At 43.6% G+C, this 16044-nt stretch overlaps 1 protein-coding gene across 4 annotated transcripts in view; it reads right to left on the minus strand.

Moving 5' to 3' along the window:
* Positions 1-16044, minus strand: part of nos1apa (nitric oxide synthase 1 (neuronal) adaptor protein a) — a 97083-nt gene that overhangs the window by 34861 nt on the left and 46178 nt on the right. For all 4 annotated transcript variants that reach the window (XM_030372636.1, XM_030372635.1, XM_030372638.1 and 1 more), the window contains exons 5-6: positions 11127-11235; positions 4208-4322 (exon numbers count right to left, since the gene is read on the minus strand). In XM_030372636.1, coding sequence (XP_030228496.1) covers positions 4208-4322; positions 11127-11235 — 224 coding nt within the window. The remainder of the gene's footprint in view (positions 1-4207; positions 4323-11126; positions 11236-16044) is intronic.

A 16044-nucleotide genomic window follows, 5' to 3' on the forward strand; every position in this document is an offset into this window, starting at 1 on the left:
TGCACACCTGCACACACACAGACACATGCACACACACACGCGCACACACACACACACACACACACGCGCGCACACACACGCGCACACACACACACACACAAACACACACACACACACACACACACACCAACAAATACACGCATACATGGGTATGTTCACATGTACATAGACCAAAAAAAATATACGACAATGCATGGGTATGTACACAGGCACCCATGAGTGTGGGGGGGGGGGGGGGGGGGGGCAGATACACATGTGCATAATTAGAACAGATTATTACTTCCATAGAGAATCAGTGAAGGTACCAAATAGTGTGATGTTAAACATAACATGTAGCTTACATGATGGGCCGAAGCAAATTTAGCAGGGGCCTTTGTTCACAAAGATATAAGGCTCAAATCCATTCAAACCAAATATTGCACCATTAACAGCCAGCTAAACCTAACTGGATACAGCATATGTAAGACTGTGCAGTTTAGGGTGTGCATTGGTTTATGTTTATATTTTCATAGGGCAGTATTTCATGTCAAAACAATGGTGACGTGGCGTGTGAGTGAAGGTAAACACAAGAGCCTCTTTACGTTCATGCGTGCGTGTGTGATTGCGTATGCATAGGGGTATGTTTTTGTTTGCATGTGCGATTTGCATGTTTGCACACACAAAGCACCTCTGCTCTTGTTGTGGCTGCTGAAATAAATCAGCTCTGCACGATGCTCAATGATGGATAGTGTGGCCCAGCTGGTCTGCTGAACCTCGTAATGCTTGTGTTAATACACGACTATGATGCAGTGTAACACCCATTTAATACCACCACAGCTGTAAGAACTAACGGTTTGGTGGTTGCTGATCTTGGGAGAGCAGAGAAACCGTCGAAAATGTCTAGAATTTGGTCTACATTCAGAGAGGAGGCAGGCTGAGAACCCTGAGAGACAGAACACAAAGAACAGTTTTTTACTTTTAAACATAACCTCTGATTGACCACCGTTTTCCCATGGCCGAATAACATGAGACGAGAAAGGACCTGAGCACAGGCTGCGTTTAGGTCCTTTCGTGTGATGCGTCCGTTTTCGCTGCGTTTTTTTCAATAGCTAAAATGAAACGGCACCTTGGCACATGCAGCCCCACTCCACAGGCTCTGGCGGCGGTCATCGCAAAGCACTCTGCCACATCTGTTGCGACTTGGCTGTGTCATCAGCACCTAAGAGAAGCTAGGCCGAGGTCACGGCTTCCGCTGGTTTTATCAGAACATACTGTGTGCCCGAGTCTGCTCGTAGTCCATTTCATGTTCAAGATAAAATTAAGGCTGAGGTCGGAACATTGGAATTTCCCATCAAAATAAAGAGAATTGTTGTCGTCAAATAGTAAAGGTCTATACAAAAACATTTCTGCAAACTACGGAGAAACCTGCCGTGGATTAAGCTCATCTCTCCATATTCACTACTATACTAAGTTAGCGTGTGGTATTGGTATCTCCTAAGTAACATTTACTTGAGGGGAAATTAACATTCATTCATAATTCACCTGTGTTTTACAACTAGAACCAAAGATATGCAATTTCCTTTCTTCAGGTTAATTTACAAGCACTATCGTGTTGCTTGTTAGAAACTAGCCATGATATTATTTGCTCGACAGAATGGTTTGTTGCCTGGCAACGTAAGATATTGAGGGATCTGTTTTTTATTTTTATAATGAGCTCCGCTCTACCTGAAGAAACTACAACTTAAAGAGTCATTTTGAAACGAGATAGGTTTCATAATGGCTGTCCCCTGTGCCCTGGGCCACGATCAATCTGCTCAACTTAGTACCGACTGGCCCTCTCCTCCTCTTCTTTCATTTCTCTGCTTCAATATTCCTCCTCCAACGCTGCTCTCTTGTCATCACCTTTAGAGGTTAAAGAGGGTACATGCAATCTCTAGGACCTGCTATACGTGTGTATACACGTATAGTGTAAAAAGAGAGGACTCGTTCTCCATTTCAAAGGACTCCAGAAGCGATCAGGAAAACAATTGCATGTTTCATAAAATAGACCCCCATCCCTGCTATAAGGACGTTTCTTTTTTGCTGTTCTCAGTAGGTGGTAAATCTCATGCTGAAACGTATTCAGCTCAGCGCTTATTGTGAGCAGGAATGTTAGAAGCTCTTCAGAATAACCAGCTATTGGTCATCGCCTAAAACTACACCATGTCATATTTAGTTAAATGCAGGATGTACACACCTAATAATAATAATAATAATAACATAAATAAGCATCCACCAACCACCAATTCGTGTGACCGTCCACTTCCTCAAATAATTTTCATTTCCTAAGGAAGTTGGCACTTTGTGGTTCATCTCGAGTCCCAACCCACTCCACCCCTAATGCACCGCTCTGGGCCAGAGAGTGCCACGGTTCACCACGGACCAAATAGATTTGAAATAGCAATATCCCTGGGAGTATGGAGCCATGGGAGCTTGAGTTTGGCCATAATCCTATTTTTTACGCTCATATTTTTAAACTTTTTTAAGCAAAAGTGTAGCTGCAATGAAAAAATGATGAATAGTGTATTTTGTAACAAAGGTTATGGCTGCAGTGAGTAAGTGTCACTGTGCAGATTTAACCAATAATGCTAATTGAACCCCATATATATAACAAAGGACAGAGACAGCTCGTCTTTAATGTACTTTCCTGGGCAGACTATAGTGAACCAGTACTGAATGTTCCACTTTAAATCATAGCCGTCACTCCAGTGTTAAGCAGCATTGATGGCCATGGGTGTATGATACACTTGACCCATCTTCATACATGGAATTCTGTTTGCGTTTGGATGAGGATTCACTGGTTTACCGGATGGACAGGAAAGCAAAGAGACAACACCTGCCATCGCCCTCTCTTAAAAACTATTATTGATTGATAGTACAATGCCTTAAAATGAGAGGGGAAACAAAAGCAAGACGGAATTCACCGCTAAAAAAAACCTATCCCAGAAAACACACTGGACTCCATGTGGCGGGGTAATATTTCCTGAAACCCCCGAGCGAGACGGTGACTGTTCTTTCTCGCTCATCCTAACTCAGACACACACTGGCACATGTGTGCCTGTGGGCCAAATTGACACGTGGCAGTGGATATCAAGCAGCTCAGTCCGTCATTGTTCTGAAGCTCTGTCTTCTCTCCTCAGGTTGAATCAGGCGTGACATTCACTCCAGCCCCTCGCGGTATGCAGGCTGTTATTGTGTGTGTGTGTGTGTGTGTGTGTGTGTGTGTGTGTGTGTGTGTGTGTGTGTGTGTGTGTGTGTGTGTGTGTGTGTCTTTGATGACATTTTAAAGAGGCAAGAAACTACTTTGGGAGTCCTTTTGTGGCTGATGGTCTATGGCTGCTTGACATCATATCACCCAGGGGTCTACTAGCGTACCATCCAAACAAAGCTTTTCTCAAAACAACCACGTTTGTTTTTTTGTGGCTGGCAATGAATGGGCTGTGTCCGCAAATCATTATTTTTCTTAAACCCTCGTCCATGGCCCAAATGCAGGTGAGGGATTTTGCTTTGAAATATAACTGGCACCATTGTAATTCAAAATTGTGATAGCACTACTATAATAAACAATTGCCCAGTATACCTGTTCAGAACTGAGCCCAGTAAGTGGAACAAGCAATTGGGTCAGGGGAGGAACTGTTTGTAGCAGCCATGTCTGTCTGTTTGTACAGCTCATGTGGAAGAGACTAACACATACTTCCTCTAACAGCCCTTCATTTCATTCTCATAAATAATACAAAGCCAACAATCGGTATCTTTGTTCCATTAGGATCTCAGAGGCTAGTTCATCCTCATATGATATGTTCTCTAAGGTCCTGGTTGACAGTTGGATTTCATACAAAAGTTATAAAGGACTGCACATTAATGAGTCAAGTGCAAAGAGGCCTTTCAATTCCTGCCTCAATGTGCCAAATATGGATGTTTCCACTGCTGGTTGCAAAAACCTCAAACAATTTTGACGCACCATTGGGGGCAAATCTATACACCCGCGAAACGGTCATGTATAAACCAATGGGTCAATATCCCAGACGGTATGTCCACTTATGCCGTGTTTCCACCGCCGTTGTCGGCGGTGGAAACACGAGCCGAAACTGAGCTGCGACGAACCGCACCTTCACTACTCCACCAAGCCGCACCGAACCGATCCGCAACCTCAAGTGGAAATGAACCATTATTGCTTTATGGGCAGTACCTGTCTTGTCTCCATCCTCCGTCCCATCTGCGCTCTGCTGGGTGTGCAGAAGGCTGAGCTTGTGGCACACCTCAAAGGCCTGGCCCACCGTCCTCACGATGCGCATGGCCTGGCTCTGGGAGACACACACACAAACACACACACGCACAGACACACACAAATAAACAGAATAAGTAAGTGAAAGCACGTCAATATTTCTGGGAGATAGGAAGCAGTTCAGATCTACAGAATACAGAGTGATTCATCTCAATCTCCATCTCAGCAGCACTCGAAAGGTATCTCTTAAAAAGTGGTTCTCAGGATTCAGAAGCACTATCACACCAACTTAGCGCCTAACTCACTCACTTGACCTCAATCTACGCTAAGTTGAAACGGTCCGTGATGCATGAAGTAAGGGGTAATGTTTGTGAGTACAGATTTCTGGTAAATGTTTGCCGCCAATCAGTTACGTGATAAACACAGCTCACTTCTGGTGACAGTGTTGCAGCATTTCATTCCGATTACTTCAGGCTGTTCAGTAGATTGTGGGCTTTAAAGGAGGCTTAAAGTCGCACTGTGTATGATCAAGCCCCGCCAAGTGTGGCGGGGCTTGATCATCACCGTTAAAAAATTCAACGTAAATATTTTCAACGTCCCCAAATTCAACATGCCAAATTCAGCTGCAAAATTCAATGTCTGAAAATTGTGGGGACATCCGGGGACCAAAGGAAGAGCAGGAAAGAGCGGAAATAAGAGCGTCACTTGCTGCTTCTTTCTTTCTTGATACAAATGTTAATTCTAAACAGCATTTTACACAATAGCCCATAATAGGAAATGCTCAAAGGTAAATCAAGGTGGGGCGCCCCGGTGGCTCACCAGGTAGAGCGTGTACCATATAGGCTACGTCCTAAAAAGCAGCAACCTGGGTGCGAGTCCTGCCCGTGGTCATTTGCTGCATGTCCTCCCCTCCATCTCCCACACCTTCCTCTCTATCTCACTCTATAATAATGCATTAAAATGCAAAAATAAATCTTTAAAAGAAATAAATAAAAAGAAGGTAAATCAACGTCATTAAACACTGACTGTAGCTTTTTATGGGAAGAGAAAAAAAATAAAATAAAGCTGAATATGATTTGAGTTAAATTCAGAGGCAAAAAATCCAGACACGTTATTTCAATGCATAAATATTCAGTGCTTAGAATTCAATGGCTTTTTATTTTCAAAATCTGATGGCACAGATTTACTTCCATATTGTTTCCTCCTATCCTGCAACTGTCCCTTCATATTTCTGATTGAATCCGACAATGTCAGTGGCCTCATGCTCTCCCCAATTTCTCCTGTTACTTTTCTCTGGTTATTTGAAAAGCAGTGATTCCCCTGTACCTCATCCCCTGACCCACTCCAAACCTGACTAACACGAGTCGTTGCATATCACATTTCATTTTTCAGCCAGCGGTTGGGGTCAAGGCCCTAACCCCTAAAACACCGGGCAGACGGTCGGCCGTCTGACAATGTTGTGTCTGCCCGTCTGTGGGCATCGGTGGCCCTGGTTTCCTGGGTGTACGTCCGCACTCCTTCCGGTGTCCCTTTTTGAATGACAAATACAGACTACCGCCTACTGCTGGTAGGGAGAGTTATCCCTCTCACTCAGGCGCTGAAGGACCATGCTAGTTGGCTGTTGGCTGCAGTCTTCTTGGTGAGTTCAGTGCAACTTTTTGGCCAAGACGTGAACGACGTGAGGCAACTTCTGTGTCTTGGTGTCTGACTTGGCTGCGGCTTGAACTTTGACGTGGGTTTGGGGTGTCAGGGCCTTTAGGTAGGGGCTCCCACTCCTAAGGGTGCCTGGCAGGGGGGTGGACGGGCCTGGGGGATGTCTTGCAGGGAAGCCACTCTGTGACCTGGGGCTAATCTATCCCTTACACGCTCCATTCTCTTCCTTTTGCTTGCCCTCATTTCTTATCCCCGAATTATTTTCCCTTCAAAGTGAATATAAACTGGAGAAAAGCGTGGTTCTATTTATAGCATGCCGCATGCCACAAATTAAAACAATAATTTAAGAAATTTATGTTAAAATATGTTAAAATAAAGCACTAAAGATAATTGCAGCATCAATGCAGAAATCGTTATTGGCTTGAATTATCAAATGTGCTATGTTATGAAACTCTTGATTTTAGAACTTTCTGTTATGATATGATGATAGGGCATTAATAATAGTGTTGTGACACGATAAAGTTGAAAGAACCATGCTCAGCATATTGACTGGAGTGAAATTGTGTGCGTTTTTGTGTGCGTGTTTATGTGTGTGTGTGTTTGTGTTTTGAGCCCTAATTATTAGAGCAAAATGTTTGCTAGTAAATGCATCTACACTTTGTGTAAGTGTGTGTGTGTGTGTGTGTGTGTGTGTGTGTGTGTGTGTGTGTGTGTGTGTGTGTGTGTGTGTGTGTGTGTGTGTGTGTGCTTGGGTTTGTTTGTGATAAATGGGGTGTTATTAACTTAAGATGCCTCAGTGGCTTCTCAGAGCCAAACCGTTTGCTCCAGGCTATGCACAAAGGCCTCTTACTTTTACTTACCCATCCATCAATTCCACGCACAAGCGCGCGCACACACACACGCACGCACGCACGCACACGCACACGCAGCTCCCAATCAGGGTAGTTGACAATGGATGGCCATGGCATTTATAGTGGCCTATTTGCCCCAAAACTGTGGCAAAATATTCTGTTGCAGTAGACCCATGCCACACGCAACCTAGGCGGCTCCCACACTCTCGGGCTTTGCTGCGCTTTCGACAGAAGGACACAGTTTGATGATGCATAAACCGGTGAGAGACAGTGTGCTGCTTGAACAAGCTATCGACCACACACAATCCACAGCATCAGATAGTCTGAAGAACCGTGCAGCTGGGCCGTGATTAAATCATTTTTGGTTCATCCCGGCTACTGCAGTCATACACAACGACTATAAAGTTACTCATTTCTTAACAGCTCCTGTGTGCAATACATTTTCTAATTGTTCCGGTCCGCCTGTGCTTTTGTTTTAATCTGGGGTGCCTTTGAGCTTTCCCTTCACTCAAAAACATTAAATGATCCCTTCCATCCCATCTCCCTGTAGTAGTCCTGTGCCTCCCACTTTGAGACAGACCGTCCCGGACGTAGGTTGCGAATGGACACTTGTCGACAAAGAAAGTGACGGAGACAGTCAAAGTAGCAGTTTGGCTGACACGAGCGGCGCTATTAAGTGTCCTCCTTCTCTTCCCTTCTCTTCCCTCCTGTCACATCTGCTCCCTCGACCTATTCATGCCTGCCAATTAGTCAGCCATTACGGTCCCGGCAGCTATTCAAAGGCGGCCGTTAAGAGCGAAGACAAAAGTAGCCGTTGCACAGGGATTGTGTTGACCGCCAAGCCCCGTGGGGAAGGTAAAAACATGAAAGCCGAAATACGTTGAGGCTAACGGTTGCATGAAGGAGCTAGAACCATATAACCATCGCAACCTTCTGATACATTTAAATGATACAGGATTCTTTATAATTTAAACATATATCTATTCTATTGTTTTTTGTCTCACTTGTTTTTAGACATTTGTTTAAAGGTTGGGTATGGAATTCTCTTTTTTGGCCATTTTTGCCAAATTACTTGAAATCCTTATCATAACCCACTTAAAGCCACTGAGTTAGAAGTACTGACATGAAAATTAAACAAGTCAATCATCTGTGGAACGGGCAGGGCTCGAAAAACTCCAGCCAATGATTTCCAGAACCACCGAGTAGCATTTGACAGTAAGTACGTAAATTGTACTGCACTCCCCTCCCCCTCCCCCGCTCCCTGCGCGTGACCCCTTCGTGCACGTACTCAAAGCTCGTCACCCAGAGCAAGCTTCTGTTTGTTGTTATCCTGCGGTAGCTACTGGAGCTAGCTAACTAGCTAAAGGCTCGCTCTCGCGCATCTGTGTTCGCGCTCATGCAAGATTGCGCGTCCATCTACTTGGAATGGGTGGAGTCAGAGTCAGCGTTGAAGGGGGGGTTGAGAGGGGGTAGGACCATTTGAGTTGTGTGTTTTCAAAATCTGCTGGCATTTCGCAAATCCCATACCCAACCTTTATATACCGATATATTACACAAAGAAAATCCCACGTGGGCCAACCCTGGGCTTAGCTAAACTTTTCTAATTAAAAACCCCACGACGAATTATACCAAGGGTCCAGTCCATTACTTCTGAGTATAGACCAGGATCAATGTCTATGTTGGCTTTATATAGGCTTAATTGGCCAGAGCATCAGCACCCCATTAAAATTGAATTGACAGAATAGTGAGGCTCATTAGTAATCTAAGTAGAGGTGACATATTACCATTAAATAGCATAATTATAGGCAATGATTGCTTGAAATCGGACCTCAACACTGTTATTTCTTCGTCACATCATCATCTGCATAGGCCATATATCTGCATAGTAAAGCAGTCAGAAATAGATTCAGGACAGAAAAAGGCCTATGAAATCTTATACAGATCCACGTTCCACTTTACAATGTGATGACACTTGAGAAGCAGTTGATAAGAAACTTTCTGGTGCCATTCAAAGCATATTTTACTTTTGAAACATGAGCGAATTTTCAAGTAAACAGGGTAATTAGAGGGGACCGAGAACGCAAGAGAAATGCCGCGATTATTATCCTTTGGGATTTGCATGGCTCGTGTAAAATTGATGAAACGAGTGTGCCAGATCAGCCGGTCTGCCGTATTCATCATTTTGCGTGGAGCAGAAGCGTGTTTATAGGTGTTATTAATCAAAGTGATAAGCCTTTCAGCATAGACATTGTGGAGGAAGCTACAATGGTTAGACCTTTTATCAGAATTTTGAATAGGGAAATAATCTGGCAGTAAATGAAGACAATTCTCATTTCATGGTGTCTAGGTAACAGCAAACCTTGAACCACACTATTTTATGATGTACTGAACCCGATTTGTTTGAACGCTGAATTAATTTGTTGTGTGCACCGAGCAGCAGAAATAATTAACAAAGCGCAACAATTAATTGGATATATAAAACTATTATAAATCTATCTGAGATTCACATATTCATTCATAAAGGTCTTGTACAGCAGCCGGTCATAAAGATACAAAGCCTTACTCATGACCTTATTCTTTGATGTGTGTTGCACCATATACAAGGGCCTTGAGATGAGCTTGTCAGTTCCATGAAGATGCATAGCTTTGCCCATTCATTGTTTTCGGTCAACAGTGAATATAAAAGACACAAAGACACTCAAGTCCTTGGCCTCTGGCTGAGACGCACACACACGCACACGCACACACACACACACACACACACACACACACAGCATTGAGTGCACTACGATGGATATCTCTGGACGCCCTGCAATTGCCCCGACACAAGAGCGCTCATTAGTTGTCTTGCTTTTAAAGTGTTGGTTCTGGGAAGAAGAGGGAGGAAGGGAGGCAGGGAGGGAGAGAGAGCTAGGGAGAGACAGCGACAGAGAGGGAGAATATTTCTCCATGTTGGACAGAGGGAGGTAGTTACGTTTTTTATATGCTGATATCCTAAATCAAGATTGGTCATTATTTTGCTGCCAATAATAGACACTGAAAAAGTTCAGTATCAGATTTCTTGTAAGAAATCATCCTTTGCAAAGATGCTTTCATAGGAATACATTTAAATATCTGCGCTTGGTGTGCACATTCCAAGCTTTTTAGTTTTGCTCTACACCTCAAACTTTTCCTGCTATAATAACCCTCTCCCTCTTTTTTAAATGAGATGGATGCCAGACCAGTGCTTCACCACCACCACTGATCCTTGACATACACAGGGCCCAGACAGCAGCAGCACAAACTAGGTATCCAGGTAAACAAGAACACACACACGCTCAATAGCCCCAGGGTAAACGGTTCCCCCAGAGACCACTGGAGCTTCATAACTAACTCACCACCCATCTTATACAGTGGCTATACAGCATGTGTTAAATTAATTAGCTGTAGTGTGTGCGTCCGTTTCTTTGTATACCATAGACATACAATTAAAGTGGCCATTACGTAAATTTAAGTAAGTAACTAAGCATGTTACTAAAACAACACATTTGCCCATCCTGCCACTGCGACCATCTGTATATTTTAATACATTAAGATGAAGACTATGGCTGTTGTGCTCCGAGAAGAGAGAGAATTGTATTCTTGGGATAAACTAGATGGGGTCCACTCCCTGCTCGATTATTGTTTATTCAGGAGCTACTATAACTGTTCCGCATGAATAAATTCCCTCATAGATGATATAATAATAAAATAAAATAAAATAATAACACAAAAGGTACCACAGGGGATACTGCTCAATCAATGTTTGCCATTAGAATACATTTTGTTGAAAACAAACAGACACCCTTTATGAACTGTGTCTATGTAAAGCCGAACTATATTAGATAAAAACAGTGCTGTTTAATTTATTGCTATTCACTGAAGTCCTGCAGATCTTTTTTTGATGCCTTTGAATAGAGCTACCGAGGACGGCTTCCTGATACCGTTTGACGGGGCTGCCCCACTCTTTCACTGTTGTCTTTATCCTAGCCTTTTCATTTACTCAAGCAGGGATAAGGTCTGACAAGCCAGCGACAGTCGCTACGCACATTGCAATGTTCTTCACTTGAACTGTTGCCAAGGCTAGCTAGGGACACAGAATGTTGGTCCACGCATACACAGTTGGCCGCGGTTCGTCGAAACACAGACAGGGGTGTAGTTCTGACACAACTAGGCAACAATTATGTAGCATAAAAAGAGATTGAAATGTTAGTACCCATACCATGGGAAATTATGTAAATGGCTGATGAACTATGTTCTCTTCTCTAGCCCGCACAAACAGTGATGTGCGCGGGCTGATGCGAGGCTACTTGTTATTAGGGTACACCAATGAAGAAAAGGCGCTGTGCTCCGGGGCTCACCTTCTTCTTCGACTTGAAGACATTGCAGCGGAACACGTTGCTCTGTCCGTCCCGGGCGATGTAGCTGAAGATCTTCAGATCCTGAGAGTCGTGGGACACGTAGAATATTCTGGAGGACAAGTAAAGTAATATTCATGAAAAAGATATATAGATAGAAACATTTATAAATTGCCGTTAGCATTTTAATTGGAAAATTGCTTTTACAAATTGCACCATTGACGCAATGACAGTCTCCTGCTATTTTAATCGATTGAAATAGTTGTTGACATTTAGAAACGCAGCGATTGCACTATTGAAGTGGTTTGGAGCAACTCGGCTCTCGATTGTGATGTAACTGTCACGACCTAACTAGGGCCAATTCCACATCTCATCGAGGAGTCTGATGACAAACTGATGCCCATCTGCAGCTAATCGTTGCCCTTATCAGCCTCCCCCACCGGCTCCCGCCTCACACTGTTCTTCCCAAGATAGGTGATGTGCAAACAGCAGCTGCTCCCCCTTTGCCAAGGTCTAAAATGCGTAGGATTCAGCCAAATTACCTTTGACTTTGTCTTGAAGATTAGTAGTGTCAACTATTGTCTATGTCGCTGTGAGTTTTAAATGTTTTTAGCACTGTCATCGACAATAAGATACTTACATGATGGTTGCAAAAACATATTTTATCGACATTGTCTGGAATTTACACTCTTATGTTTGCCAATTAAGTTTGAAAAAAAACAATTGCTTAAGATTCTATAGGACCCTCCAGTAGAATTTTGCAGTGGGTGATCATCACACTGTATGGCTCCCTTTGAAATTAATGTTTTTACCTAAAATTAGAATAACATTATCATGTATATTCTTCTGAAAATTGGTGAGAGAGAAAAAGGGGGATCTTGAACAGACAAAGAGTGGAAAGAGACCATACCTTAAAATTCCTGTAAATATAAACCGCTTGTTTGCAGAAGCTCAAAAATAAACAAGGCTTTTAACAGAATGTCTTTACCCAGTAATACACAATGAATAAAAGGAAGAGAGTGCTTCTAATTGGGCTGTAATTGTGAGACATACAAAACGTTGACCTCTGGACAGCTGCCAATGCCATAGGTGAAAAGACGATGGTGGTAATGATCACACCACCTTCCGTACACGATTGTATAAATTGTTGACATTGCACTCATGTCGGTTTTAGCTTCTTTTTTTACTAAAAGTTTGACCGTTTTTGACACTGTTCCGCAGATGGTTGACAATACATGAGACAATGCTCGAAGCAATGACTCATTCGTCACCTCACAATGGTAGGAAGATTGTCAAACAAAACACGGTTGAAACCAAAACACAAGAGATAGGGTGACAGAAGCGGAGCTTAAAAGCGAGATTAAATGAAAAATCTGTAGTTCTTGTCAGAGAAACATTGTTCCTTCCAAACCAACTCAAACAAGCATTTTTCTCTGTAAGCCTTGCAACAGGAATGCAAGCCTGCACATCTAGAGATGGTTAACTTTAGATACAAAGTTAGACATAATAAAGGCGTGAGTTGGTTTAGGTTTTATATTGTTAAAGAACCCAGAATTGTGTTTTTTCATGTACGTCTTCCATGATCTGCAGCAGAGTAGAAGGGCCTTTTCGGAGGTACTTTGATGTCGCTGCTAGCCGAAGGGGAGTGCAGGCACCATGGTGGGGTGGAGCTACGTCTGGGCTGCGGCCAATGAGAGTGTTACGTCTCAAGGACGCGTACAGTCTAACCCCACAGTGTGTGGCACACTTCATATTCAACCATCTCGCTCATTAAAAGCACATTGGCTGTGTGGATAACACGTCCCCTTTCCTTCCTAGAACTCCTACGCTTTTTTTTTATATCATAGTGTTCGAGGTTCGAGCTGAAACAGGGGGTTTGCTTACACTTAAAAGCCAGAGGGAAGATAACAAACACATTATGACCAATAAAATCCATTAGCTTCAGGGAAGAAGGTCATGCTGTAGAAAATAACAATGAGGGATACACTGATGACGATGGCGGATTTATCTCAGTGTGCTAATGATGGTGTGATACAGGTGGTGTCATCATAGTGCACTGCAAGCAAATGACTTCTGCCCAAGCCCACAACGTTAGACTCATTAACACTGATTAGTGGGAGTAGTTATTCACCAGCTTTTTTTCCACAGAAGCAAATAAGCCAGACGTTTCACATTTTAATATCAGGGGGCTCCAGCGCCAGCCAAAACCTTTAATCCAACACATCAATCCAACACATCTAGCACTAAACACCGAAAACACTAATCATGATAGTCATTAAAGAACTATTGACTTATACTTCATGATAAATGAGAGAAAACAGTTTCAATGGATCCTTTACCCTAAATTGACCTAACGACTACAGGCTTAATGCAAATGTAACTCAATGCTGAGACTAAACGCCCGGATCAAACCGTTTAATGTCTCCTGCTGCAAACACTCAAACTAAATCTCACGTACCACTCACACGACGTGTGAGTGGTAAAGACGACAGCCATTATGTTCACAAAAGTCCAAAATGTACAAAAAGCTGCATTACCAAATATGTTTGTTGTGCGTTGTTCCACCTTGCTAGCGGTCCCACCTGACTTTTATCAATGGGAAGAAGCAGCGAGTGTAAGGGAGAGTTTTCCACAGCAGTTGTCAAAGTGTTGCGGCTGCCGCTATGTAGGTCAGATACCCTGTCTTCATACTTCCTTCAACCACTCGGCACTTTGATGTTTTAAGCACCTTGTGCGCTCTGCTGCGATTTATCCAATCCACTTACTTTTAACAAGCTCCACCTCCGAGAGGAAAATCACAGGTGAATGGACGCTGTGTCACAGGAGATCAAACGGTGCATTAATGAGCCCCGTTTTGAGAGTAAAACCGTTTGAAAGGGGCGTCGTGTCGAGTTAGCCGTGGTGCTGGAGGACGGGCCGGGGAGCCGAGCTGGGCAGCCGAGCGGTCTCATTGGGAGGAAAAAAATGAACAAGAAATAAATCCCACTGAGGGATAAAAAGGAAAGATAAATGGAGTTAAACAGAGAGTAAGACATAGAGAGGTGGTGTCGGTGACCCTGAAAAGGCAATGAAAGAAGGGGGGGCGGGGAGCTATTCTTCCAGGTAACGGTGGAAAAGAGAAGAAATAAGGCACGTTTTGAAAAGGCAAAGAGCAATTGAAGGCGAGGAAGTTTAAGTGAAGACAGAGGAAAGGCTTAACGTGTAAAGGGTACAAGATGGAAGCAGGGCGAAATAAATAATTATGCTGAGTGTATTGAGGGAGGAGAGGAGAGGAGAGAGAACGACAGCAGAGTTAAACGGACGATTCATGGGTACATGATTATTTTCTGTTTGGCGGAGCACTGCGATGCTGACAAACACATTCAGGGCTTTACTTGAGGTTAAGCAGTGGCTGACACCGACTGCGGTAGCTGACACCGAATGCGGTAGGTCTGTCACGAGACGGATTTCACACAATGAAGAAGATGGGCAGCGGTGTTGGATTCAGTCCAGGTCACATATTTAAGAACCTAGTCATGAACACACTGCCTTCCTTAAAGGAAAACCAAATGGATTGCGAATTTGTGCGCATGCCGGTCACATCTGCAACACAACTTTTGAAGGACCCAGACTTACGTTGAGGTCAACAGGCATGAGAGTCTTTGGTGACCTTAAGAGTTTGTGGTGTGCTGACCTAACATCATGAGATCACACACACACACACACACACACACACACACACACACACACACACACACACACACACACACACACACACACACACACACACACACACACACACACACACACACACACACAAACACACACACACACATTACAGAGAGCCAACAGCAGTGATCAATTAGACAGAAGGGTCAGACCCAATCCGACTGAGGGAGCGTATGAAAGTGTACAACGCTGTACGCCCACACCTCAACGAGTTGACAACTGAATCTACATTTATACCATTTCTCAGCGCCTCTCAATTACATTATCGGAAATCCATAGTGCTGGCAGCCCAGTAATAAGACCCGTGGAACAGGGTGGACGGTATAACGTGACCTTGTACAAAGAGTCTTCCAGAAGCAGATGCGTGGAGGACTGCTCGATACACAACGGGTGTTTACTAGTCGACCTCGTGGGATAACCGAGACGTGGCCTCGGCCCGGAAGGAAGTGAAGCGATGAGGTGCCCCTTTGGCTGAGCAGGCAGAGCATATTGGTTTCAAATCACGCTCTCGAAGCCGGCGTAATGCATCGCTCTCACTCATTCGCCAATTTCCGGGCTCCAGCCCCTTCTTTTTTTGTTAATCCTTTCGACAGTTGTTTAGTATTTTAAGTCGTCAAACACCATCTGAAAAACGGGGTGTAGATGCCTTTTTGTTTTTGAAATGGAGCTGTTAACAATATGTATTTGGTTAACAGCGAACAACAATGCAGAACACAATATAAATATTTGCATTCTGCAATTATTCAGTTAATTATGCAGCAATTCCAATCTTTCTGGTCGCAACAGCTGATTCCACATCAAAACACCATAGTTGGGAGTGTGTGTAAGCTGGCAGAACATTATTTGTCAAATAAGAGTGCGTGCGTGCAAGGTAATATTGACACACAGATTATCACAGGTAAATGCTGACCTTGAAGCAGTTTTATTTCCTTGATGCCAGGGAAGGCAAAAATACATAATCAACTAAACCACCTGACCTGTGTGTCGCAAGAGAAAGCTGATAGTGCCAAGAACCGATATGGAAATCACTCCATAAATGTAAATGGACTGCATTTATATAGCACTTTTCTAACCATTGTCCACCCAAAGCGATTTACAATATTGCCTCACATTCACCATTCTCAACCATGCAAGGCGACAGCCAGCTCGTCGGGAGAAGTTAGGGTTAGGTGCCTTGCTCAAGGACACCTCGACACTCGGAGGAGGAGCTAGG

This window comes from Gadus morhua, chromosome 12 (assembly GCF_902167405.1).
Source record: "Gadus morhua chromosome 12, gadMor3.0, whole genome shotgun sequence".
Lineage (NCBI taxonomy): Eukaryota > Metazoa > Chordata > Actinopteri > Gadiformes > Gadidae > Gadus > Gadus morhua.